Source organism: Salvelinus alpinus, chromosome 25, assembly GCF_045679555.1.
Source record: "Salvelinus alpinus chromosome 25, SLU_Salpinus.1, whole genome shotgun sequence".
NCBI lineage: Eukaryota > Metazoa > Chordata > Actinopteri > Salmoniformes > Salmonidae > Salvelinus > Salvelinus alpinus.
Window position 1 is genome coordinate 15315312 of NC_092110.1, and position 27058 is coordinate 15342369.

At 42.7% G+C, this 27058-nt stretch overlaps 2 protein-coding genes and 1 long non-coding RNA gene across 6 annotated transcripts in view; 2 read left to right on the forward strand and 1 right to left on the reverse strand.

Moving 5' to 3' along the window:
- LOC139553425 (rho-associated protein kinase 2-like) overlaps positions 1 to 4343 on the forward strand; it is a 44450-nt gene extending 40107 nt beyond the window's left edge. For 3 of the 4 annotated variants that reach the window (XM_071365726.1, XM_071365727.1, XM_071365729.1), the window contains exons 28-31: positions 1015 to 1093; positions 1215 to 1479; positions 1687 to 1900; positions 2515 to 4343. In XM_071365726.1, the coding sequence (XP_071221827.1) occupies positions 1015 to 1093; positions 1215 to 1479; positions 1687 to 1900; positions 2515 to 2584 (628 nt within the window). In that variant the 3' untranslated portion in view covers positions 2585 to 4343. The remainder of the gene's footprint in view (positions 1 to 1014; positions 1094 to 1214; positions 1480 to 1686; positions 1901 to 2514) is intronic. The other variant, XM_071365728.1, reaches the window with a different exon arrangement.
- A 2086-nt stretch (positions 4344 to 6429) lies between these two features.
- LOC139553427 (uncharacterized) lies at positions 6430 to 6982 on the forward strand. Its single transcript, XR_011670650.1, has 3 exons — positions 6430 to 6623; positions 6723 to 6779; positions 6883 to 6982. It is a non-coding gene; the product is annotated as an uncharacterized lncRNA (long non-coding RNA).
- Positions 6983 to 7716: 734 nt separating this feature from the next.
- cimip5 (ciliary microtubule inner protein 5) lies at positions 7717 to 9947 on the reverse strand. Its single transcript, XM_071365730.1, has 3 exons — positions 9586 to 9947; positions 8396 to 8435; positions 7717 to 8256 (listed from the first exon to the last, which is right to left on the reverse strand). Exons 1-3 carry the CDS (start codon positions 9819 to 9821, stop codon positions 8065 to 8067), a joined length of 468 nt encoding a protein of 155 aa, XP_071221831.1. The 5' UTR covers positions 9822 to 9947; the 3' UTR covers positions 7717 to 8064.
- Positions 9948 to 27058: the final 17111 nt, after the last annotated feature.

Sequence of the window (27058 nt, forward strand, 5' to 3'; positions counted from 1 at the left end):
ACACATATGGAATCATGTAGTAACCAAAAAAGTGTTAAACAAGTTGTGCGAAGCTGTCATCAAGGCAAAGGGTGGCTACTTTGAAGAATCTCAAATATAAAATATATTTTGATTTGTTTAACACTTTTTTGGTTACTACATGTTTCCATATGTGTTATTTCATCGTTTTGATGTCTTCTCAATCAATCAATCAATCAAATGTATTTATAAACCCTTTTTACATCAGCCGATGTCACAAAATGCTATACAGAAACCCAGCTTAAAACCCCAAACAGCAAATGCAGATGTAGAAGCACGGTGGCTAGGAAAAACTCCCTAGAACGGCAGGAACCTAGGAAGAAACCTAGAGACGAACCAGGCTCTGAGGGGTGGCCGGTCCTCTTCTGGCTGTGCCGGGTGGAGATTATAACAGAACATGGCCAAGATGTTCAAACGTTCATAGATGACCAGCAGGGTCAAATAATAATAATCACAGTGGTTGTAGAGGGTGCAACAGGTCAGCACCTCAGGAGTAAATGTCAGTTGGCTTTTCATAGCCGATCATTCAGAGTTAAAGACAGCAGGTGCGGTAGAGAGAGAGTCGATAGCACGTCACTATTATTCTACAATGTAGAAAACAGTACAAATAAAGAAGAACCCTTGAATGAGTAGGTGTGTCCAAACTTTTGACTGGTACTGTACATGTATGTATATTTTTTACTGCTCAAAGGATATAATTATTGTTTGGATAACCTTATTTACTATTATGTATTGATTTTTATATTTAATTGTTTCACTCTTTATGCACGGCAGAGAACACCAGAAGAAAAATTATCACTGATTTATCACAGTGAATTACTGTAATGTTTGTTTGTATCAATTAATCCCACAAGGGATGGGTTGCCAACTGGCGATTTGACACAAAAATACAATTTCATTCCTTCATATAAAATTTAATTCAATAACTGTAGTTAATATTTTTTTTACCTTCAACATCAAAATATTTTTGTTCTCTTCCTTTTCTTGTCTTTTCAGTAAACTCTTCCATGTGCGGCCTGTCACTCAAACAGACGTTTACCGTGCTGATGCCAAAGAGATCCCCAGGATATTCCAGGTCCCTTGATTGTTATGGCTCTTTGTTCATGCATTTATTTAATGATTAATGTGATGGGGCTGGTTCATACTGATGATGATGATTGACAATTACCATGATGACCTTTTCCTACTCTCCTCAGATTCTGTATGCCAATGAGGGAGAGTGTAAGAAGGAGCCAGAGTTCCCAGTGGAGCTGGCCAGTGGAGAGAAGTCCAGCTACATCTGCCACAAGGGCCACGAGTTCATCCCTACGCTCTACCACTTCCCCACCAACTGTGAGGCGTGCACCAAGCCCCTGTGGAACATGTTTAAGCCTCCGCCCGCCCTGGAGTGCAGGCGCTGCCACATCAAGTGCCACAAGGACCACATGGACAAGAAGGAGGAGATCATCGCACCCTGCAGAGGTAGGGGTGTGGGGGGTGTGGTGTCGTTGCTTATAGCAGAGCAGGGTTACGTAGAGGCATATAAAGACATTGTCAGGGACATATCAAGGGATGTTCAGGGGGTTGAGGTGTGCACCGCTGTTTTTTATGTTTGTTTGCACAGTTATTCGCAGTTATTAAACACAGTTATTAAACACAATACAAACCCTTCCCTTTGTCCCACTGCAGTGAACTATGACGTGTCCACGGCCAAGAACCTGCTGCTGCTGGCCGTGTCTCAGGAGGAACAACAGAAGTGGGTGGGACGTCTGGTCAAGAAAATCCCCAAGAAGCCCCCGGCCCCCGAGCACTTTGCCCGCTCCTCGCCCCGTTCCTCCATGAAGGTCCAGCCCAGCCAGTCCATGAGGCGGCCCAGCAGACAGCTGCCCCCCAGCAAGAGCAGGTAAGACCACAGGCCAGACGTAGACAGTAAAGCTAGGGCTCTGGTGGTTGGGAAAAAGGGGAACCTTACACCTATCAAATACTTAGACGTGAAAAGAATGTGACTAGTGCTAGGTGGATTTGGGCAATGCTCATTACCACTTTCCGCTTTCAGATTGCTCAACTTTGGCCTATAGGACTAACATTGGGCGTTACATGATATCGATGATGATATTGATGATGCGTTTGATTTCTGATGAGTAGATAGGGTGAAAGCCTTGGTAAACCCCTAGTAAGGCATGTTGTGCAGTGAGTTTGGTTGTATTGAAATAGGACTTGGATATTCCCTTCTGAATATTGTTTATTCCTATATCTCTTTAATCTATTGGCTGCTTTCTTGGACCATGCCCAAGAGGTGGTTTGTGTACTTGAATTTGAGAAGATAAATGTTCATGTGTTCTCTTATAGTCTTCGTAGTTGTGTATGTCAGGAAATAAGATTTTTTCGTACACTTTTAGGTTTCCAGGAACGCCTACCACACTCCTGAATCTGATCATGATCAAACCCTTAACCGTAAACCCTTTCTTATATCAGCCTCCTCCTGAACCCTGTGTGACCTTTGCCCTCTGACCTCAGTCCTCCTAGATCACACGCCCCCAGGATGCGACGAGAAGACTCCAAAAGTGGCCATCGACACAAATCATGACTTACCTCTTCTGTGTGTGTTTCAGTTTGACTAGTCATTTTAATGTAAAAGAGAATGTGTTATAATATGATGTTTTGTACATTTATTTACAATGACTTTTGACGTTTTGCAATAAAACATGCAATCCATTGGGCGGAGTTGTGTGGCTCTGGGTGGTTGTATGTGTGACAGCTGTGTGCTATGTGGGGTGATGCATGCTGTGGTGCAGGCAATGTCGCGGAACTGTGGGTTGGTTTGGAGAAACTATGAAGAAACTAATACTGTTTCCCTTTTTCTCTTTCTCCAGTTAACCTTACTTGGGAATGTGGTTCAGGATCGAGGTGGTGGGTGTTTCCTCCTAACACGCAATCAAAAGACTGATAACAAACAATGTTCCACTTGCCATTTCCTCCTTGCACAACTTTGATTCCACTTCACTCTTCCAGAAGACTTCTCTTCCCATTTCCACCTTGATAGTCCTATAGTATTTGGCCTTGTCGAATTATAAGTTATGTCCAGTCACTTCAACTGCTAGTCACCCATGAACGATGTGCCAACACACCTACCTGTCGTCTGTGTGCATATGAAGAGCAACTTCTCTCCAGGTTCCTTTAGGAGAGGGGCGGTTGGATTTCAAGGCCATGGGAAGGGGTTTGGCTTTGGGCTTTGTGTATCCCGATGTTCACTCAACACAGAACAATAGCCTCAATTACGCCAAACAGAGGGTTGAAGCACTTACCTTGACAACACTTAACCAGAAATCCTCATTGGAAAGCAGAGATCAAGAGATAAGCAATTTGAGGTGCTCTGCCAACCTGAATGCTTGTGGCCGAGGCAAAGACATTTTAATAATACAGTTTACAATTACAAGCCATCATAAGTATCTACTGCAGAACACTACGCCCACAAGAGAATAATACTATAAACTGGTAGGTGGATAGAGCTGAAGTTCAGATGCTAACACTGACCTTATAGCACTTCACCCTGGCATTGCCTTAATGTACTTACCACGCAGCATGACAATTATTAGAGGGAAATGTTTACTGCACCAGCTGAATGCAATGGTGCACCATTATGCAGCATTAATATCATAGCTTGACTCCTTCATTGTTTGAATGTACGTCTGGGCAAACCAGAGATGAAACACAAGCGTTGTATTACTTAGAAATGATGCTGTTTATTTTCTATTCAAAATCTACTTGATGACCCCTCCACCATCTTCTGTGTGATGTTGCATGTGTTTTACGTTTTGCCCCTAAGGCCTCAGTGTTGTTGACTACATGTCTTTCCTTTGGTGAATGCACCCGTAGTAAGAATGTTTTTTATTCCTGTCAACAAGTGGGGGGAAATCGAAAGTTTACTTATTTTTGTTGAAAAAAAAGAAGGAAAAGTTTCTGCAAATGTATTCACAAGCTGAAAGTATTGAACAGTAACATGCAATAGAAGCTTTTTGAATGTTTTTCTCCAATATTTTTGTAAAGAATTCCTCTTTTGGCACGTTGTGTGTATCTGGCTCATATTACAGATGGAGAGTGATGGTGTGCTTTGAGTGCTCTCCTTTATCCAAGAAGCTTCTGAAAAGCACGTTTTATACATATAAATATACACGGTATATATTTTACATGACGACATACAGTGCACATTGTATTATTTATACTGCCTTGTCCACTTTGTATTTAAAGGCGCATCATCCAGACTGCATGTTTGATATTGCTAGAGTAAAGTTCATGATAACCTGTTGAACAATAAAGAAATGTATGTGCCTTCTGGTTTATCTAAATTGTGAGGTATGCTGTATTTTCTATAACCACATAACATGTCAACTTTCAAGTGATTTTACCAGCTTATACAAGTACCGGCATATACAATCTTTTTAAATAGGGGTTGGTTTATTGATTCAGGTGTTCAGGAAATAAATTGACAGTAGCAAAAGCTCGAAAATATGCACACAAAATCTGCATCTGAACAAATGTCTGATCCTGAAACACCTCCACCCACATTAACACTATCTGTTCACTCATTTGAAAAAAATTTGGAAAACGGCAGTACAGCACCCATTCCTTTTTCAGTATGATAATTGGGTTTCCACCTGTCTGTTTGTCACCAGCACTGTCCAGTTCTCAGCCTCACATTTGGGTGAAATGTTGAATTAAGCCTCAATGTCCAGTAAAAACCTGAAAGACGAAGTGCAGGCTAAATGTCCAGTTTGACAGAGCAGAGGTAGAATCAACTGTATTTGTCAGGATTGTTTGTGACTAGCAGACTCAATCTTGCTTCTTTAGCACTTCTCTTCCCCCTCTCCTGTAGTACCAAACCGTAGACAGCACCCATGAATTCAGCAGTATCATGACAATAAATCATACCAGGACTGTGGACAGAACAGAGACATCAGAAATGCATGTGCAACAATCCACACTATGTAATGACGTGCAATAGCACAGACATTTTCATTCCATGATGTAAATCCAGTCAACTCCTGATAAATGCAATGGTTTGGGACTAAGCTAAATGCTATCCAAACTTGTGAAACATACGTCTATGATAAGTTCAGATTTGGTCCAGTCCGGTCCATCTGTAGACGTTAACATCAAGGCCAGAGTGGACTGACCAAATTTCAACTACTTTTCAACTTTCATGGATATATGGTGTCAGTCGGCGCTCATTGGGTGAGGATGCTGGTTACAGTAAATGAAAATAGAGGGGGCTCATGGGTATGTGTCGGTAAGAGCTGGGAGAGGTAACATTAAATGGAGCTAGAGAGAGAGTGAGGAGTTGTCCAGACTGTTTTAATGCTTTTACCACCAGACAACTGAAAGAGAAAGAAAACTGTTAGGCCTATGAGCTGAACATAACAGTATGCCAGTGGAAGGAAGGACAGTAGCAGGTGACCCAAATGTGGTTTGTGAATACTATGATTACCCATAGCCAATTCAGATGCATTAATTCCATTACTGATTGTTTTGTAATTCCGTTACCGATTTGGTAATGGAATTACGAGTTTTAATCACTTATCAATTTTGTTTATGAATTATTATCAGTAAAATCACTAACTAATTGGTAGATCTACCAGTCCTTGGTACTTTTGTGAATTGTAATTATCCTTCCTCGTGAGGGAGAGAAATTAGAATATATCTTAATGATATGTGGGTAACGGAACAAGGCAATATTTCTTAAACTTACACAAGGTAAACAATTTCTCCAAAACAAAATATACTGTCCTTGTTGATATTAGTTGGCAGGGTTCTTTACATCAACGTTATTGTGTTTGATGTATTTCTGATACTTTTAAAAACTTTTCTGGTAGATGTTTTCTAAGATCTATTTTCCATCTGTTGATCCAGAAATCAAAGACTGCTTAAGCCAAATATTTCAGAAGGAAAATGGTTGAAAAATGTATGCTTATTTTACTCACAAATATAGACTCATAGCTTTGATTTGACACCCAATTTCTTATGCTCCTGTAATGTTCTACACATTCAAAAATATCTGTTATGCAAATGAGTTGCTGTATGTGCCACTTGGGGGCTCCCGAGTTGCGCAGCGGTTTAAACCACTGCATCTCAGTGCAAGAGGCGTCACTGTTTCGATTTCAGGCTGTATCACAACCGGACGTGATTGGGAGTCCCATAGGGCGGCGCACATTTGGCCCAGCGTCAGTGGTTAGGGTTTGGCCGTCATTGTAAATAAGAATTTGTTCTTAACTGACTTGCCTAGTTAAATAAAGGTTAAATTAAATACATATTCCCTGGGCTGTCCTTAATCTGATGCTGAACCAAATCTGATATATACTTGCCTTGGCCCCTGCAACAAGGATATTTCATTTCAGAGCAGCACTGCGACATGGTACATGTCATCATGATTGAATGGTTTGGTGTCATTCTTGTGTGAACTTCAGAGGGTCTATTTACTTTCTTCTTACTTAAGGGCCAGCCCACAGATTGACGAGGGCGTTCCTTTTAAAGAACACACCAAACAATGGTGGCTGGCTCAGCTGGTTCTCTGGAGGGGAAAAGAGGTTAATCAGAAGGAGGCTCATCTACCCGAGGACAAAGACAAATCGGTAAAGAACCTGTTATTTATATTCTATATAGAGACACTAGTGGATTAATATTTTTCTCTGTGGCTTGATGATTCACAGTGTTATTATTTTCCTCCTCAGATTATCTGGGATCCAACCCTGCACAGATGGGTTGACAAAATTGAGCACAATGCTGAGGTATACACTTATATTCAATTCAATTTAAAGCAGTGAATTATCATTGTATTTCAACTGTGAGAATATTACTAATAATTGTAAAATAAATTGATGTGTTTTACAGAACAAGCCAGTACCACCACCTCCCCCGATGGGAATGAATGGACATCTGGGGAACTCTGGCAGTCTCCCCAAAGGAGTGAATCCTTAGTCCATGAAAGCAGGTGAATGTTAATTTAGACTACATTAGGTTTAACTCCAAGATTGTACCAGCCAATCATTGCTCTTTGTGGTGATCTCCTGCTAACATTTTCCCCACTAACTGCAAGTCTATGGGGCAATTATGGACCACCACAAAGCATCCAAGCCAGGGACCTGGACTGCGTCCTCCCTCACACTCTACCCTCATTGCGCCTATGGCGTTGCCATTTGAGTCTGCACAAGATAGCTGGCAGAATCTTGCCCCTGGTATTCTATCCTATTGAGGTATGATTCTGAACAATCCTTCCAAAAATAATCAATTTCATTAACTATGCCTTTACTTTACAGTAACAGATTGCCAAATTAGTTCTTAGTTAAAAGACTCAAGCATATCCCTTTCTCCGTCATTTCATCATGTTCACATAGCTTTGATATGTTCATCACTTACAAGCCCATTGATAATGAAATGAATCATCTGTGTAGCTCCAGTTATGCCTTAATGCCAAATAACTGGGGAAAATAGCACCATCTATTTTCATTATTAATATTGCCTATGCATTATTTTGTGGTTGAGGCACATAGCTGGATGATCTACACAACATATGGCAAGAGCCAATGACTCGCTATGATAAATTCTGAGGTCAACTTCAACTGGGTGAGTTCCCATGAGCTTGAAAGTATTCACTATGAAAATACAGATTTTTTGTGTATCGTTGAATAGGCTATGCTTCAGTTAGTTCACACAATAATATCCATATTACAATATACAGTACTTCTTTATTGAGAAATATAACAGAAATTTAACAAAAATGGCATCATTTTCTGAGTTAAGTAGAGTCTCGACTAGATCTATTGGCAATGTGTAAACTCTTCACAGGTCAAACACATGAGCAGCTATCAGTTACAATAGATTTCTTGAAAATGGTGCTCCTAATGTAAAGCAAGCCTCCAAAGAATATGAGTAAAACCTCAATTCAAGGAACATATCAGACATCACTAGCGACATGAACATGAGATACACCTTTAAAACGGAACTGATATGCTCTCTTTTGGAAGGCGAGATTGATAGTGGGCATTCTTGGGTGAGTCTTATTCCTTGCTGATGCTAGCAAGGCTGCATATCTGGACCCTGCTTGCACTTCCTATAGCTTTCAATTAACAGCTTATCCATTCTCATCAGCTCCCTGCCCAGTGGTGTGCACACACGACTCCCAAACATCTGGTTGGTGGTGTTGGGGATATGGTCAGAAAACACTGGCATATAGTTTGGTAAAGGGCTCTCTGCCCTGTGGTTACCCTGTGTGGACAAGTGGGCACAAAGTTTAGGGTCATACCAACTTTAGATCAGGATCATGCAGCATTGATATCAACAAGAGATTGTGTTAAAATAAAACAGTTGACTATTTAACAAGATAACAAATTGGCAAATTATTTACCAGCTGATCATAGTTCTTGAGAAAACTCCAATTCTTCTGCCTGTGGATCAAAACACAATTATGATTGTAGGCCTATATGGTTGCCTTTACCAGGGGAGAACGACTGCCCCCTTTTATTGAAGTCACGGAAGCTCAAGGCCGACAATGCTAATGCATTGTTAGCAGAAAACAGGATCCCCCCATTATAGTGGATAGAAAAACATAAATATTTGTGTAAATAAAATAATAAAAACTTTATTTAACTAGGCAAGTCAGTTAAGAACAAATTCTTATTTACAATGACTGCCTATTGGGGAACAGTGGGTTAGCTGCCTTGTTCAGGGATAGAACTACATATTTTTACCTCGTCAGCTCGGGGATTCGATCCAGCAACCTTTCAGTTACTTGCCCAACGCTCTAACCTCTAGGCTACTGTTTGCTACCTTCCGACAATCATACCAATAATTCCTTCTAATACACCGGATGTATGTCCTTGAACCGATTATTTTAAAATCGCACCCTGAAGAAGTTAAGGATAATTTATATAGTTTCTAATGGCAGCCTGAAGTACCCTGAAGTACCCAAATCAGCCTTCAAATTGAGTTACTCAATGAGAAGGGGCAGCACTGAGCTAGCCTGCAGCATCACTTCCTGGAATAGCTCAGTCTGTACATGTTATGTGACCATGTTATGTCTCCTGAGACACCATCTTAACCTACTTCAATTGGGTTTCCACTAGGTAGCACAGCCACAAAGTCAGAATTGTCTGAATCGTAAAAATTCATTTTTTTTAAATGTTGGTCTTAATTTAAGGTTAGGCATAATGTTAGCAGATTTGGCTTCAATACGCTATTGAGTCTTCACATAGGAATGATTGGTGTCACGTGATCTATGGCTTTGTCCATTCATATACAGTCATTGGTATATACCCTTAAAACGCAGTTGTGTCATCTACGGCCTACCTCCCTAATGAAAGGTCTACATTTATTTAATTAGGTACCAAATAGCATTGTCAGCATTTGTACGTTTAATTCTTCAATAATAAATGGAAAACATAGGCTGTATCATGAATTTGAATTAAATGCCTACAACAGTGAAGATTTCTGGTTTAGATTGGGCTACCTGTATGAAATGTGCACTAACGAAAGACTGGTAAAAAAACGATAAGGAGGGAAATAATTAATGCTGTGCATTCTAAAAGCAGCCATTACCATTCTTTCACTCCATTCCTCTCTGCACGCACGAACTCGCGCCAGACTTGATCCTGTTTGACTGGGTCGCGAGAGTCGGGGTTCTCCCAAGGACTCTCTCCGCCGCGGGTGTTTCGAGTCCTGTTCGGCGGAAGTTTGTACACAGAGACGGAGGACTGTGATATCAAAGCGACGTTAGGTGGGTCTGGCAATCGGTAGCCTGCTGAAGTTGCGCGTTTGTTGCCTTTCGTATCCATTCTAACTTTGCAAAGACAAATTGTGTCAATTTAGAACTGAGTGTGGATGTGCCCCCAATCACTACTGCCTTGTAGACGACTTTTGTCTCTAGGTCAGGGCTCAGCTTTCTATTGTTTACTTCTCCGTCTCCCCGGGAGACAGTAGGGTAATTCAGCTTTATTCATTAGCCCAATCATTGGTTTCCACAGCTATACCATTACAGTCTATACGGAACAGAAGATAAGGCCTACCGATGCCTATTCAAAACAATTCCCGAGACAAAATCAAATATAATTTTTCTTTGCGCGGCAATAATCAATCCGTGCTGTCAATGCAACAACGTAGGCCTGTGTTGTGCTGGGAAAATAGATCTGCAATACAAGATTGATGCACTTAAACTTTTAGTTATTATCATGAAATTATATCAGCAGAATAGCCTATTATAGATCTTGAGAATGTTAACACGGGATTAAAAATATAAATTGCACTCAATAGGATGTCAGCCAGGATTATAGGCTAAGGAAATTGTTGACATGACATATTAATATGTATACCTGAGTGTACAAAACATTAGGAACACCTTCCTAATATTGAGTTGCACCCCATTTTGTCCTCAGAACAGCCTCAATTTGTCGGAGCATGGACTCAACAAGGTGTCAAAAGCATTCCACAGGGATGCTGGCTCATGTTGGCTGGGTGTCCTTTGGGTGGTAAACCATTCTTGATACACATTGGACACTGTTGAGCGTGAAAACCCCAGCAGCTTTGCAGTTCTTGACACACTCAAACCCAGGGTTGCCAACTTTTGTAGCAAGAAAGCTTGGAGTGAGATTTTAATTTCATTGCCCCCTGAAACAACCCCCAGGAACATTTTACTGTTTTAAAGCTAATTTCCTGCAATTCTACGTCCAGTATTTTGACATGGCCTTAGGCCTATGACCAGGGTGGAAAATGCATAAAATAAAAATCACAGGTCAGATGTATCCGGGATGCTTTGGACATTAAATGAACACTCCAGATTTGACGACTGTTACTTTGAGATTTTGGGGGAATGAAATGTAAAATATGCTAATATTTAAACACATTTTTTAGGTGGTTTGACATGTAATTGAGACATTAATGAAATGAGATGGGGTTACAGGAAAATGGGAGAAATAGTGGGAAGGTTGGAAGCAGGGATTGATTCCTATTCTCAGGTAGAAAGTTGTATGCACCACGTGCCTAAGAGTGTTACCACTACACCAAAATTCTGCAAAGGAGATACTACTATTAATAGTTGATGGCAGTGGGTAACCAAATTATATACTGCATTCTCCGTGTCCATAGACTGCTTTCAAGGTAAGGACACAAACATTTTGTAATGTAGGTAAACTATCTCTTTAAAATAGGTCTGGAAGAAAATCCTGATCTATGTTTCTTTCTAATTGACAACTAGAATGCCAAAGGTCTGCAAGGCTGTAATTGCTGCAAATGGAGGATTCTTTGACGAAAGCAAAGTTTGAAGGACACAATTATTATTTCAATTAAAAATCATTATTTATAACCTTGTCAACGTATTGACTATATTTACTATTAATTTTGCAACTCATTTCATGTATGTTTTCATGGAAAACGAGGACATTTCTAAGTGACCCCAAACTTTTGAACAGTTGTGTATTTGCCATTGTAGAAGTGCTCAGAAAGTAATTTTCTGGACCTGAATAACATGACAGGTCCCTGACAGTTCCCCGAAGAGCAAGAAGTATGAATGCTCTGACTTCTGTGGAGGCCGCATCGCAGTGAATGCTGTACGGCCAATGCAGATGTCGGATTGATTATGCACAGTCTTTAAGACCCTCACAAACTTCTACAGATGCACCATTGAGAGCATCCTGTCCCTATAGGGGTATATCACCACCTGGTACGGCAACCTCACCATCCGCAACCGCAGGGCTCTCCAGAGGGTGGTGCGGTCAGCCCAACGTATTCACAGGGTGCATACTGCCTGCCCTCCAGGACATCTACAGCACCCAGTGTCACAGGAAGGCCAAGAAGATTATTAAGGACCTCAGCCATCCGAGCCAATGCCTGTTCACCCTGCTACCATCTACAAGTTAGAGACAGTACAGGTGTATCAAAGCTGGGACCGAGAGACTGAAAAACAGCTTCTATCTCCAGGCCTACAGACTGTTAAATATCAACCACTAGCCGGCCTCCGCCCAGTACCCTGATTTTAGTCACTGTTACTACCCGGCTACCAGCTGGTACTTAACCCTGCACCTTAGAGACTGCTGCCCTATGTACATAGTCATTGAACACTGGTCACTTTAAAATGTTAAATGGAACAAGCGTTCCCTCGCAGCTCTCCCCTCCGGTGGATGATCGAAAACCGGGAGAAATCTTCGTAATTGTCCAATGTCAGTCCTTCTTCTCTCCAGATAGCATTGGCCCAGACTAGTGCTTTTCCAGTCAGACAAGAGATGAGGGCGCTCACTCTCTCGCGTCCTGAGGGGGCTGGCTGAACAGCTGCCAGGTAGAGCTCCAGCTGGAGAAGGAAACCCTGGCACCCGGCAGCCGTTCCATCATATGCTCCCGGGAGCGAGAGTCGAATCCCACTGGATTCTAATGATGTAGGAAGTGTAGATCTCTGGGTCGGTTGTTGTGGGAGCTGGGAGGATGTCGAAGGGGGGAGTGGAAAATCCCCTCTCTCCCATCGGTCCATTGTTTGCAGCACGCGATCCATGGCTGTACCGAGACTCTGTAACATGGTCGCGTGCTGCTGAACACGCTCCTCTATTGGGGAAAGAGGGCTGGCTGTACCTGCTGACTCCATAATCAGGTGCGTTATTCTGTGAGGTCGTTAGTAAAATTGAATAAATGCAGAGTCAGGCGCAGGACACAGTTCTGAGTAATAATCCAAGATTTACTCAATAAAAGGTAAGATTCCAACAAGGAACATATACAATAAACACAAGCACGAACAACGAGAACCCACATGACAAACAATAACGCACAAAACAGAGAGGGAACCCAGAGGATTAAATAAGGAACATAATAATGGAATAGAAATCAGGTGTGTATAATGAAGACAAAACCAAACGAAAATTAAACATGGATCGGTGGCGACTAGAAAGCCGGTGACGTCGACCGCCGAACGCCGCCCGAACAAGGAGAGGGACCAACTTCGGCGGAAGTCGTGACACATATTCCAAACTCTGACATTGCTTGTTTTAATATTTCCATGTTTCTTAATTATTTTCTTAAATTTTTTATTTTATTTGCGTGTATGGTTTTGTATTGTTAGGTATTACTGAACTTTTGGAGCTAGGTACATAAGCATTTCACTACACCCACGATAACATTTGCAAAATATGTGTACGCGACCAATAAAATTTGATTTTTATTTTATCAAGGATCGGTAGGATAGTCAGTTTTACGAGGGTATGTTTGGCAGCGTGAGTGAAGGATGCTTCGTTGCGAAATAGGAAGCCAATTCTAGATTTAATTTTGGATTGGAGATGCTTAATGTGAGTCTGAAAAGAGAGTTTACAGTCTAACCAGACACCTAGGTATTTGTAGTTGTCCACATATTCTAAGTCAGATCCGTCCAGAATGGTGATGCTGGATGGGTGGGCAGGTACGGGCAGCGATCGGTTGAAGAGCATGCATTTAGTTTTACTTGCATTTAAGAGCAATTGGAGGCCACGGAAGGAGAGTTGTAAGCATTGAAGCGCGTCTGGAGGTTAGTTAACACAGTGTCCAAGGAAGGGCCAGAAGTATACAGAATGGTGTCGTCTGCGTAGAGGTGGATCAGAGATTCAACAGCAGCAAGAGCGACATCATTGATGTATACAGAGAAGAGTGTCGGCCTGAGAATTGAACCCTGTGGCACCCCCATAGAGACTGCCAGAGGTCCGGACAACAGGCCCTCCGATTTGACACACTGAACTCTGTCTGAGAAGTAGCTGGTGAACCAGGCGAGGCAGTCATTTGAGAAACCAAGGCTGTTGAGTCTGCTGATAAGAATGTGGTGATTGACAGAGTCGAAAGCCTTGGCCAGGTCGATGAATACAGCTGCACAGTATTGTCTCTTATTTATGGTGATTATGATATCGTTTAGGACCTTTAGCGTGGCTGAGGTGCACCCATGACCAGCTCTGAAACCAGATTGCATAGCGGAGAAGGTACGGTGGGATTCGAAATGGTCGGTGATCTGTTTGTTGACTTGGCTTTCAAAGACCTTAGAAAGGCAGGGTAGGATAGATATAGGTCTGTAGCAGTTTGGGTCTAGAGTGTCTCCCCCTTTGAAGAGGGGGGATGACCGCAGCAGCTTTCCAATCTTTGGAGATCTCAAACGATACAAAAGGGAGGTTGAACAGGCTAGTAATAGGGGTTGCAACAATTTTGGCGGATAATTTTAGAAAGAGAGGGTCCAGATTGTCTAGCCCGGCTGATTTGTAGGGGTCCAGATTTTGCTGCTCTTTCAGAACATCAGCTATCTGGATTTGGGTGAAGGAGAAATGGGGGAGGCTTGGGCAAGTTGCTGTGAGGGGTCCAGGGTTGTTGACCGGGGTAGTGGTAGCCAGGTGGAAAGCATGGCCAGCCGTAGAGAAATGCTTATTGAAATTTTCAATTATCGTGGATTTATTGGTGGTGACAGTGTTTCCTAGCCTCAGTGCAGTGGGCAGCTGGGAGGAGGTGCTCTTATTCTTCATGGACCTTACAGTGTCCCAGAACTTTTTGGAGTTTGTGCTACAGGATGCAAATTTCTGTTTGAAAAAGCTAGCCTTTGCTTTCCTAACTGTCTGTGTATATTGGTTCCTAACTTCCCTGAAAAGTTGCATATTACGGGGGCTATCCGATGCTAATACAGTACGCCACAGGATGTTTTTGTGCTAGTCAAGGGCAGTCAGGTCTGGAGTGAACCAAGGGCTAAATCTGTTCCTGGTTCTACATTTTTTGAATGGGGCATGCTTATTTAAGATGGTGAGGAAAGCACTTTTAAAGAATAACCAGGCATCCTCTACTGACAGAATAAGGTCAATATCCTCCCAGATTACCCGGGCCAGTTCGATTAGAAAGTCCTGCTCGCTGAAGTGTTTTAGGGAGCATTTGACTGTGATGAGGGGTGGTCGTTTGACAGCAGACCCATTACAGACGCAGGCAATGAGGCAGTGATCACTGAGATCCTGGTTGAAGATAGCAGAGGTGTATTTGGAGGGCAGGTTGGTTAGGATGATATCTATGAGGGTGCCCGTGTTTACGGATTTGGGGTTATATCTGGTAGGTTCATTGATAATTTGTGTGAGATTGAGGGCATCAAGCTTAGATTGTAGGATGGCCGGGGTGTTAAGCATGTCCCAGTTTAGGTCACCTAACAGCACGAGCTCAGAAGATAGATGGGGGGCAATCAATTCACATATGGTGTCCAGGACACAGCTGGGGGCAGAAGGTGGTCTATAGCAAGTGGCAACGGTGAGAGACTTGTTTCTGGAAAGGTGGATTTTTAAAAGTAGAAGCTCAAATTGTTTGGGCCCAGACCTGGATAGTAAGACAGAACTCTGCAGGCTATCTCTGCAGTAGATTGCAACGCCGCCCCCTTTGGCAGTTCTATCTTGTCGGAAAATGTTATAGTTAGGGATGGAAATTTCAGAGGTTTTGGGTGTCTTCCTAAGCCAGGATTCAGACATGACTAGGACATCCGGGTTGGCAGAGTGTGCTAAAGCAGTGAACAAAACAAACTTAGGGAGAAGACTTCTAATGTTAACATGCATGAAACCAAGGCTTTTACGGTTACAGAAGTCAACAAATGAGAGCGCCTGGGGAATGGGAGTGGAGCTAGGCACTGCGGAGCCTGGATTAACGTCTACATCACCAGAGGAACAGAGGAGTAGGATAAGGGTACAGCTAAAGGCTATAAGAACTGTTCGTCTAGTACGTTCGGAACAGAGAGTAAAAGGAGCAGGTTTCTGGGCACAGTAGAATAGATTCTAGGCATAATGTACAGACAAAGTTATGGTAGGATATGAATACAGTGGAGGTAAACCTAGGCATTGAGTGACAATGAGAGAGATATTGTCTCTAGAAACATCATTTAAACCAGGTGAGGTCACCACATGTGTGGGAGGTGGAACTAAAGGGTTAGCTAAGGCATATTGAGCAGGGCTAGAGGCTCTACAGTGAAATAAGACAATAATCACTAACCAAAACAGCAATGGATAAGGCATATTGAGAGGTATGCATAGCCGCGTGATCGTAGGGGTCCAGTGAGTAGCTAGGCGGGCTGGAGACATGAATGAATTACATTTTATTTTCCTGTCAAATCGCCAGTTGGCAACCCATCCCTTATGGGATTAATTGACACATAAACAAACATTACAATAATTCACTGTGATAATTCAGTAATAATCCTTCCGGTGTTCTGTGCAGTGTGCATCTCAGTAAAGCATAAAAAATAAATCAATACATAATAGTAAATAAAGTTATCCAACATCTCAAATTAAACCCTCCTTAACCTGGACATCCACCTCATCCTTGTTTCTGACTGGACAGTATGTTTGTGTGAGTGTTGTACTGAAACAGATAGCAAGTGTGTGAATAGAGACTGACAGTGTGTGGAAGTGTGGGACAGTTGGACTGAAACAGTGTGTGTGTGTGTGTGTGTGTGTGTGTGTGTGTGTGTGTGTGTGTGTGTGTGTGTGTGTGTGTGTGTGTGTGTGTTTGTGTGTGTGTGTGTGTGTGTGTGTGTGTTTTAGAAACAATGGCATGATACAGAGCAGTGTTGATGTTTAGAGATGGAGGTTGGTGTGAAATTTGGTGGAGGGTGACGGTGTGTGCTCACTGCACTGAGCTTTAGTACGGCTAAAAGTGCCCTTATGGTCTGTTTTTCACTACAGGGCCAGGTTGTTGAATCACACTGGGATATAATATCTGACAGCTGTGTCACCCCATGGCACATCATGTGTCCTATTGGATAACATAACACACATAGGCAGTCAGGGAGCAGTCAAAATAGAAAACTTAAATACTACATTGGAATGCTGGAGAATTGTAACAACTGTGCACTGCTAAATAATATGATACTCAGAAATACAGTCATACGAAGTCAAATTTAAAGATAATACATTTAACTTTGATATACTGACAGTTGTATGTGTCAATGGACTATAAAGAATTAATTGTGTTAATTGAGGGAAATATATTTTTGACTGACAGATGTAGTTGTCTCTAATGACTTATGCCCATTTCTCCTCATCTCTGTCCTGGATCTGTAGTGATGCCTCTAGCACTGCAATGCAGTGCCTTAGACCGCTGCGCCACTCGGGATGCCCCTATTAACTGTAAAGCTACCAGTCACAAGTGGAAACATTTACAACTGCAATTAAGTTAAGTTATCTTTTTAATGTATTTTACGTCAGACGATCTGGTAGTATGGTTGATAGCCAGCACTCATAGCAGCTTATTCTAACTAGCTAACTGGCTAGCATTTACTTCTAGTGAAGTTGCTAGCTAGCAAGTTAGCATAAACAAGCTCTAACTGGGCTAGTCATTGTCTAAATGACAGGTAGAAACACATTCATAACCATAAAGGGGTAACTAGCCCCCAGGCTAGTTTTTGACTGACAGATGTAGTTGTCTCTGATGACTTATGCCCATGGCTGCCCATGGCTCCTCATCTCGGTCCCGGATCTGTAGTGATGCCTCTAGCACTGAGATGCAGTGCCTTAGACCATTGCACCACTCGGGAGCCCTAGTACTCTACTACTTGAGTAAAAGTCTAAAGGTTCTGGTTTTAAATGTACTTATGTACAGTAGTGGAAAAGGTACTACATTCTCATACTCAAATTCCTTATATTAACCAAGCCAGAAGGGGCTATTTTATTGTTTTTTATTTCTGAACAGCCAGGGCACAATCCAACACTCATTTACAAATGCTATATTTGTGTTTAGCAAGTCTGCCAGATCAGAGGCAGTGACAACGCATTTGATGATAGGTGAGTGAATTGGAGTATATTGCCTGAGCAATATGCTCCAATTCTGAGCATTTGAAATGTAACAAGTATTTTTGGGTGTCAGGAAAAATGTATGGGAGTAAAAAGTACATATTTTCTTTAGAAATGCAGTGGAGTAAAAGTTGTCAAAAACATATATAAATAGTAAAGTACAGATACCTGTCACGCCCTGGCCTTAGTTATCTTTGTTTTCTTTATTATTTTAGTTAGGTCAGGGTGTGACATGGGGAATGTTTGTGTTTTGTCTCGTTTCGGGTGGTTTTATGGAAAAGGGGGGGTTGGGTTTAGTGTATGGGTTTGTGTGGTGTGAATGTTTCTAGGTATGTCTATGGTCGTGTGAATGTTTCTAGGTATGTCTATGGTTGAGTGAATGTCTCTAGGTATGTCTATGGTTGCCTGAGTGGTTCTCAATCAGAGACAGATGTCGTTCATTTGTCTCTGATTGGGAGCCATATTTTAGGCAGCCATAGGCATCAGGTTTTTGTTTGGGTCATTTGTCTAGTTCTGTTCTATGTCTAGGTCTGTGTCAAGGTTGCATGACAGAATGACCCAACCCAGAAGGACCAAGCAGCGTGAAAGGAGGGAACCAGAGCCAAGTGTGCTAATACTGGAGGTGAGCAATGGAAATGATACAGAGACTGTTAAAGATTTATTGAGGAGTTTGGAGGAGAGTGAAAGGAGGAAGCTGCTGTGTTGGTGCGTGAGGCACGACATCCACCCGACAGAGCGTGTGCGGGAGGTGATGTTACCTGAGTCAGTTCTCCATGCTCGTCCTGAGTTGCGTGCTAACCGTCTGGGAATGACAGTTCCACGAACCAGGTCTCCTGTGTGCCTCCCTAGTCCTGCACCTCCTGTAGTACCTTTCCGCTCCAGCCCGGTACCACCAGTTCCAGCACCACGCACTAGGTCTAAGGTGCGTCTCCAGGGTCCAGTATGCCCTGTTCCTTCTCCCCGCACTAGCCTTGAGATGCGTGTCCCCAGCCCGGTACCACCAGTGCCGGCACCACGCACTAGGCCTAAGGTGCTTATCCAGGGTCCAGTATGCCCTGTTTCATCTCCCCGCACTAGCCTTCAGGTGCGTGTTCCCAGCCCGGTACCTCCAGTTCCGGCACCACGCACCAGACCTATAGTGCGTCTCAGCCGGCCAGAGCTGCCAGTCTGCCCCGAGCCGTCAGAGCTGCCAGTCTGCCCCGAGCCGTCAGAGCTGCCAGTCTGCCCCGAGCCGTCAGAGCTGTCAGTCTGCCCCGAGCCGTCAGAGCTGCCAGTCTGCCCCGAGCCGTCAGAGCTGCCAGTCTGCCCCGAGCCGTCAGAGCTGCCAGTCTGCCCCGAGCCGTCAGAGCTGCCAGTCTGCCCCGAGCCGTCAGAGCTGCCAGTCTGCCCCGAGCCGTCAGAGCTGCCAGTCTGCCCCGAGCCGTCAGAGCTGCCAGTCTGCCCCGAGCCGTCAGAGCTGCCCGTCTGCCAAGCACCGTCAGAGCTGCCCGTCTGCCATGAGCCTAGAGAGCCGTCCGCCAGACAGGAGCCGCCAGAGCCGTCCGCCAGACCGGATCAGCCAGAGCCTTCCGCCAGACCGGATCAGCCAGAGCCTTCCGCCAGACCGGATCAGCCAGAGCCTTCCGCCAGACCGGATCAGCCAGAGCCTTCCGCCAGACCGGATCAGCCAGAGCCTTCCGCCAGACCGGATCAGCCAGAGCTTTCCGCCAGACCGGATCAGCCAGAGCCTTCCGCCAGACCGGATCAGCCAGAGCCTTCCGCCAGACCGGATCAGCCAGAGCCGTCAGCGAGCCATGACCAGCCAGAGCCGTCAGCGAGCCATGACCAGCCAGAGCCGTCAGCGAGCCATGACCAGCCAGGGCCGTCATCCAGCCAGGATCCGTCATCCAGCCAGGATCCGTCATCCAGCCAGGATCCGTCATCCAGCCAGGATCCGTCAGCCAGCCAGGATCCGCCAGCCAGCCAGGATCCGCCAGCCAGCCAGGATCCGCCAGCCAGCCAGGATCCGCCAGCCAGTCCGGAGCTGCCCCTTATCCTGGTGCTGCCCCTTATCCTGGTGCTGCCCCTTATCCTGGTGCTGCCCCTTATCCTGGTGCTGCCCCTTAGTCCGGTGCTGCCCCTTAGTCCGGCGCTGCCCCTTAGTCCGGCGCTGCCCCTTAGTCCGGCGCTGCCCCTTAGTCCGGTGCTGCCCCTTAGTCCGGTGGGGTTAATTTGGAGGGTGGCCATTTGGAGGAGGCTACGAAAGCGGGTAGTGACTATGGTGGGGTGGGGACCACGACCAGCGCCGGAGCCGCCGCCGTGGACGGAAGCCCACCCAGACCCTCCCCTAGACTTTGTGCTGGTGCGCCCGGAGTTCGCACCTTAAGGGGGGGGTTATGTCACGCCCTGGCCTTAGTTATCTTTGTTTTCTTTATTATTTTAGTTAGGTCAGGGTGTGACATGGGGAATGTTTGTGTTTTGTCTCGTTTCGGGCGGTTTTATGGAAAAGGGGGTGTTGGGTTTAGTGTATGGGTTTGTGTGGTGTGAATGTTTCTAGGTATGTCTATGGTCGTGTGAATGTTTCTAGGTATGTCTATGGTTGAGTGAATGTCTCTAGGTATGTCTATGGTTGCCTGAGTGGTTCTCAATCAGAGACAGATGTCGTTCATTTGTCTCTGATTGGGAGCCATATTTTAGGCAGCCATAGGCATCAGGTTTTTGTTTGGGTCATTTGTCTAGTTCTGTTCTATGTCTAGGTCTGTGTCAAGGTTGCATGACAGATACCCCCCAAAAAGCAGTACTTCAAAGTATTTTTACATAGTTACTTTATACCACTCTTAATAAAAAGGATGAGACATTGAGGATATAATAAATGCTTTGATACAAGCAAGTCAAACACCAGTTAGTCCAAATGTTCCCTTCACATTTCCATATCATAAAACTCATGTAATATACAGTTGTCATGACAACACGTGAGGATCCAGTGGCTCAGATCAGCTTGGCAGTTGTTGACAAATATCCAGGCCCTCTCTCACCCACAGAGAGGGGAGGTGGGGGCTGGGCTGCTTTTTGACACCTCCACACACCGTCGTAAATTTAAGCAGGAGAGAACTCTTTCTGGCTCTCTATTATGGGAATTGGAATGTCTTTGTCTAGAGAGAGACTTTCGCCATCCAAAAACTCTAACATCCAAAAAGGGAATTTTCGAACAATATTTCTAACATCCAAATGTGGGAAATGGTCAGTGGGGACCTAAAAAATAATCATCTCATATTGTTTTTCATTTTGTGTTGTCATTAAAAACTGTATGGATGAAATACTGTAATTTAGGAAGGATACACCCTTTATATGTCAAGTTTCCATCCAATACGTTGTCTATGTGATATGAAAATTTATGAAACTATCTTTGTTAAGATAGGAATGTGATTTTAGGAATCATAAAAGACAACTTCTAATCATATCCTTTGCGCATTAAGTAGCCACGCCCCGAGTGAGGTCAGCGAGCTTGTCAGGGTGATGGAACCGCTCTTTTCAACCAGAGTGCTTAAAAGGATTGGAAGATAAATTAACATCAGACCAGAAAAGCATGGAGCGTTAGCTACATGTGGGAAATGGTTGAAACACTGAACCAACATGAGGTGAAAAAATAAACCCACCTTCCTTGAGACCAGAAAGATGTGAGACCATGGTCCACAGGTTAAAATGGTTAGAAACTCTGAAAATCTCAACACGAGGTGAAGAAAATGAAATTACCAGACCAAACCCCGCCAGTCTGCAGCTGCGCGTGTAAAGTGAGTTTGGAACTTTGACTATCTACCCGAGGAAGAAAGGAGAAAATCCTCTCAGACAATCACTAGTACAGCTAAGTAGCTGCTCTGAGGAAACAGTCATTGGATACCGGACAACTAAGAAGAAGGACATTGTGACCTCTGGTGGAAAATCAGAGCATATACAAGTGGCCCATAGGAAAGGCAAACAAAAACCCCTTTAAAGAAGGTTTGGTTTCAACAGAGATAGATGACAAATGACAGCATTCAAACACGTAAATACATTCATTTCTTACTCCCAACGTGCGGTGGTTCGTGTGCAAAGTAAATGGTTACTGTGAGCGTAGTTTCCAAATGTGCAATAAGTGTCTCTTTCCCTTTGTCTCTCTCTCTCTCCTCTCTAACGTTATGTTGTAACAAGCCGTCATATCTTGTCAGTCCACTAGGGACATTTGTCTCATATAAGTGTGTATGTGTATTCTCTGTTATTATTTAGTTAGTTAATAAATAAATAATTAAACCAATTTGTGTAGTACTGAATGATGAGCAAGGCTGGGGTTCTTGTGGATCCAAGGAGGTTACGACTGTTCCGAATGAGACTGATATGAGGTAATGATTAATAAGTGACTGTTATCGATATATATCTTATATATATTACCGTTCAAAAGTTTGGGGTCACTTAGAAATGTCCTTGTTTTTGAAAGAAAAGCACATTTCCAATGATGCCCAACTGATCAGATTGCGATTTATAATGGGCCATTTTTAGAATGCATAAACAACAACAGTAATTGTGTAAAGGCAGGGATGCAGGGCTGTGTTCAAAAGAAAACTACAAGTCTGCTTGCTTCCTCAACTGCACAGATAGGAGAGCTCAAAATAGCACATTATAGTTGAATACTTTTCTTTGAGTTATTAAAATCTGTGATGTAAAGTACTTAAGTAAAAATGCTTTATACTACTTAAGTAGTTTTTTGGGGTATCTGTACATTACTTAACTATTTATATTTTTGACAACTTTTACTTTTACTCTACTACATTCCAAAATAAAATGTGTACTTGGGGAGGTGCGTGGCCACGTGGAGACACCAGTTGGAACTCTCACTCAAACCTTGGTAATTATTTTATCTTATGTTCCATTAATTTTCTTATCATTTTCAGATTTCGTTATCAACAAATGCGGCGAAAAGTACAGTAAAACAGTAAAATGCACATAAAATCAACAGTGTAATATTTGGATTCACTCTTGTATCAAATTAACTGTTTTGTCCTCACCTTTAGTATAATAATTATCCCATAATCTCCAAACTGTTCCCTTTTGATTGCTACCATGGTTATACATATGCTTTCCATATTTTTCTGTAAGAAACTTTTCAGTTTAGCCCCATCCAGATAGGCCAATTGGCATGAGTGTACTGGGTTAATGGCCTGCATAATTATACCGTCTGTTTGTTTTGTGCTTTTAGGCTTTGTTATTATACTTCCAACCCGCTGAGCACAGACTGGTTGAATCATCAACGTCCTTTCAATGTAATTTGTTAACGTATTGTGACGTGGAATCGATAAGGAAAAAACATTAGATTTTAAAAAAGTCATCAATGTAAACTGCATTTTTGAGGTTGAAATTTCAACCATATGATTATGTCAGCGTGTTAACCAAATTTAAACATAGACAAATCTTGTATAACATATGTTTAATTTGCACCTTTAAAATATCAGATCTTCAAAGTTATATCCACTATCAGAAGAAAAAAATACTACAGGCTGGCAGCACCTACTGGAGAATTGATCTACCTACAGCTACCCTTTGGTTTTAGCTTAGCTATGACATTTTCACTGACTATTACAAATGTGCTATCGTGAAAATTATTGTTGAGAGAGCTCCAGTTAAAAACTAAATAGATACACTGTTGCTATCAAAGTCATTCCAAAGGTTAGGTTTTTGACTGAGCAAATAAATGTTCCCATTAGAGGTCGACCGATTAATCGGAATGGCCGATTAATCGGGGCCGATTTCAAGTTTTCATAACAATCGGAAATCGGTATTTGCCGATTTTTATTTATTTATTATTTTTAAATATTTTTTTACACCTTTATTTAATCTTTATTTAACTAGGCAAGTCAGTTAAGAACACATTCTTATTTTCAATGACGGCCTAGGACAGATTTTTAACCTTGTCAGCTCGGGGGATCCAATCTTGCATTGATTACATTGCACTCCACAAGAAGCCTGCCTGTTAGCGAATGCAGTAAGCTATGGTAAGTTGCTAGCTAGCATTAAACTTATCTTATAAAAAATCAATCAATGACTGTCATTGCTCCAATGTGTACTTAACCATAAACATCAATGCCTTTCTTAAAATCAATACACAAGTATATTTTTAAACCTGCATATTTAGCTAAAAGAAATCCAGGTTAGCAGGCAATATTAACCAGGTGAAATTGTGTCATTTCTCTTGCGTTCATTGCACGCAGAGTCAGGGTATATGCAACAGTTTGGGCCGCCTGGCTCTTTGCGAACTAATTTGCCAGAACATTACGTAATTATGACAACATTGAAGGTTGTGCAATGTAACAGGAATATTTAGACTCATGGATGCCACCCGTTAGATAAAATACGGAACGGAATAAACGTTTTGTTTTCGAGGTGATAGTTTCCGGATTAGTCAAAGGTATATGGTTTAGAGAGAAATAGTCGACGCGTTATAATTCCTGTAATAACTTGCGGCTGAATTTGAAAGGGGTTCCTTCGTTATTTTACCGTTCATGTCTTCCATAGAGAATGTCTTGATCTACTTCAAATAAGGTCTGTGTTTCGTGCAGGCTTAAACCGCCTCGACGTTTTGATACCCGTGTAAATCTCACTAGGATAAGGTAACGTTTGTCAACATATTTTCATAAATCCACTCTACAATTTTTTTTATCTTCGCTTATATTTAGCCAATATTGATCAGAGTTACCTTGTCCTATGGATATCTACACAGTTATAAAATTGGCACGGTGATGTAAGCCTACACGAAACACAGACCTTATTTTAAGTGAATCTAAAAATATCCTATGGAATAAACGAAGGAACCGCTTTTCAGATTTTGCTAGGTGTCATGGGAATTATCACTCGCACTGTAACGGTTTTCTTCCGTTGTGAAGGAGAGGACCAAAATGCAGCTAGTGTTCAACATGTTTAATAAACAAAGACGATAACGTGAACACTATACAAAATACCAAACGTGAAAACCGAGACAGTCCTATCTGGTGCAGAACACAAAGACAGAAGGCAACCACCCACAAACCCCAACACAAAACAAGCCACCTAAATATGATTCCCAATCAGAGACAACACAAAACACCTGCCTCTGAGAACCATATAGGCCAAACATAGAAACAGACAAACTAGACACACAACATAGAATGCCCACCCAGCTCACGTCCTGACCAACACTAAAACAAGTAAAACACACAAGAACTATGGTCAGAAAGTGACAGTACCCCCCTCCTGAGGCGCGGACTCCGAACGCACCACCTAAAACTCTAGGGGAGGGTCTGGGTGGGCATCTGTCCGCGGTGGCGGCTCCGGCGCTGGACGAGGATCCCACTCTACCATTGTCTTTGTCCCCCTCCTCAGCGTCCTTTGAGTGGCGACCCTCGCCGCCGACCTTGGCCTAGGAACCTTCACAAAGGTCCCCACTAGACTGAGGAAACTCCTCCGGACTGAGGGACAGCTCATGACAGAGAGGTAGCTTACGGTAAGCCACGGTAAGCACAGGAAGTGGGCGCAGGTCTCCTACCTGACTTCGCCACACTCCCCTTTAGCCCCCCCCCCCCAATACATTTTTGGGGTCTCCTCTCAGGCTTCCTGGCCAGCCGTGTTCCCTCATAACACCGGTTCCCCTTCGCAGCTGCTTCCGCTCTCCTAGCTGCCTCCACCTGTTCCCATGGAAGGTGATCCCTACCAGCCAGGATCTCCTCCCATGTGTAGCAACCCTTTCCGTCCAACACGTCTTCCCAAGTCCATTCCTCCTGGTACCGCTGCTGCTGCTGCCGCTGCTTGGTCCGAGATTGGTGGGTGGTTCTGTAACGGTTTTCTTCCGTTGGTGAAGGAGAGGACCAAAATGCAGCGCGGCTAGTGTTCAACATGTTTAATAAACAAAGAGACGATAACGTGAACACTATACAAAATACCAAACGTGAAAACCGAGACAGTCCTATCTGGTGCAGAACACAAAGACAGAAGACAACCACCCACAAACCCCAACACAAAACAAGCCACCTAAATATGATTCCCAATCAGAGACAACACAAAACACCTGCCTCTGATTGAGAACCATATAGGCCAAACATAGAAACAGACAAACTAGACACACAACATAGAATGCCCACCCAGCTCACGTCCTGACCAACACTAAAACAAGTAAAACACACAAGAACTATGGTCAGAACGTGACACGCACTTTGGTTGTCAATTCTTACCATGCCCATTATTAAAATAGGATTTCCTGCATATAGAAATCAAAGTTTTTGTTTTCAACATTCATCACAGGTAACTTAAACTCTATTTTTATTCAAACAGTTGAGAGTATTTGTCTCCTAAGCAGACTCTTCAGTATCATTGTCACTTCAGAGCTGTGTGCGTGTGTGTATTTATGTATTATATTAAGTTAAAATAAAAGTGTTCATTGTTCATTCAGTATTGTTGCAATTGTCATTATTACAAAAATGTGTGTGTGTGTATGATATATATATATATATTTTAAAAAATCTTTAAAAAATCGGCCGATTAATCGGTATCGGCTTTTTTTTTGTCCTCCAATAATCGGTATCAGTATCGGCATTGAAAAATCATAATCGGTCGACCTCTAGTTCCCATACTTTATCACTCATATATCATCAATGATGCTATTTGCTAAGTTATCAACAGCTATTGTTTCAATTCAACCCAGAATTCAACAAAAAATATACAATACATAGGCCTAGGCTTTCAAGCTCTGGTTGATTTCAAATGTAATGATATTTAGTGATATTGAATTGTGTTTGGTTGTCAACGAAACCAAATATCAACATTTGAAGAAGATGTATCTTCTGCTTGGATAGTTCCATCTGTGGCACTGACTTAGTCTGCCTTTAATTCCAGTTTGTCTACAAATTAATCATTGATATGTTTCATTCACCTCTCCATCTCAACCAAAAATCTAAGTTAAAGAATGGGACTAAATTAAATCAAACTTTAATGTGCATTTTAAGTTTGATGTGAATTTAAACCAATTTTTTTACTTTGAGGTGGAGACGTGAATCCAACATATCAATTATTAATTTGTAGGCACAGATGAAACTATCCAAGCAGTAGATACATTTAATTTTAAATGTTGATATTTGGATGCGTTGTCAACCAAACACAATTAAACATTACTTTTGTGATACAGTAAATAGCCTAAAGTTAAGGCAATCTTACAAACTAATGTAACATTCAACCTTAAAATGAGTAGCACATCCATGGCCACATTATGAGGCTATTGTACCTATACATTTCTTCTTATG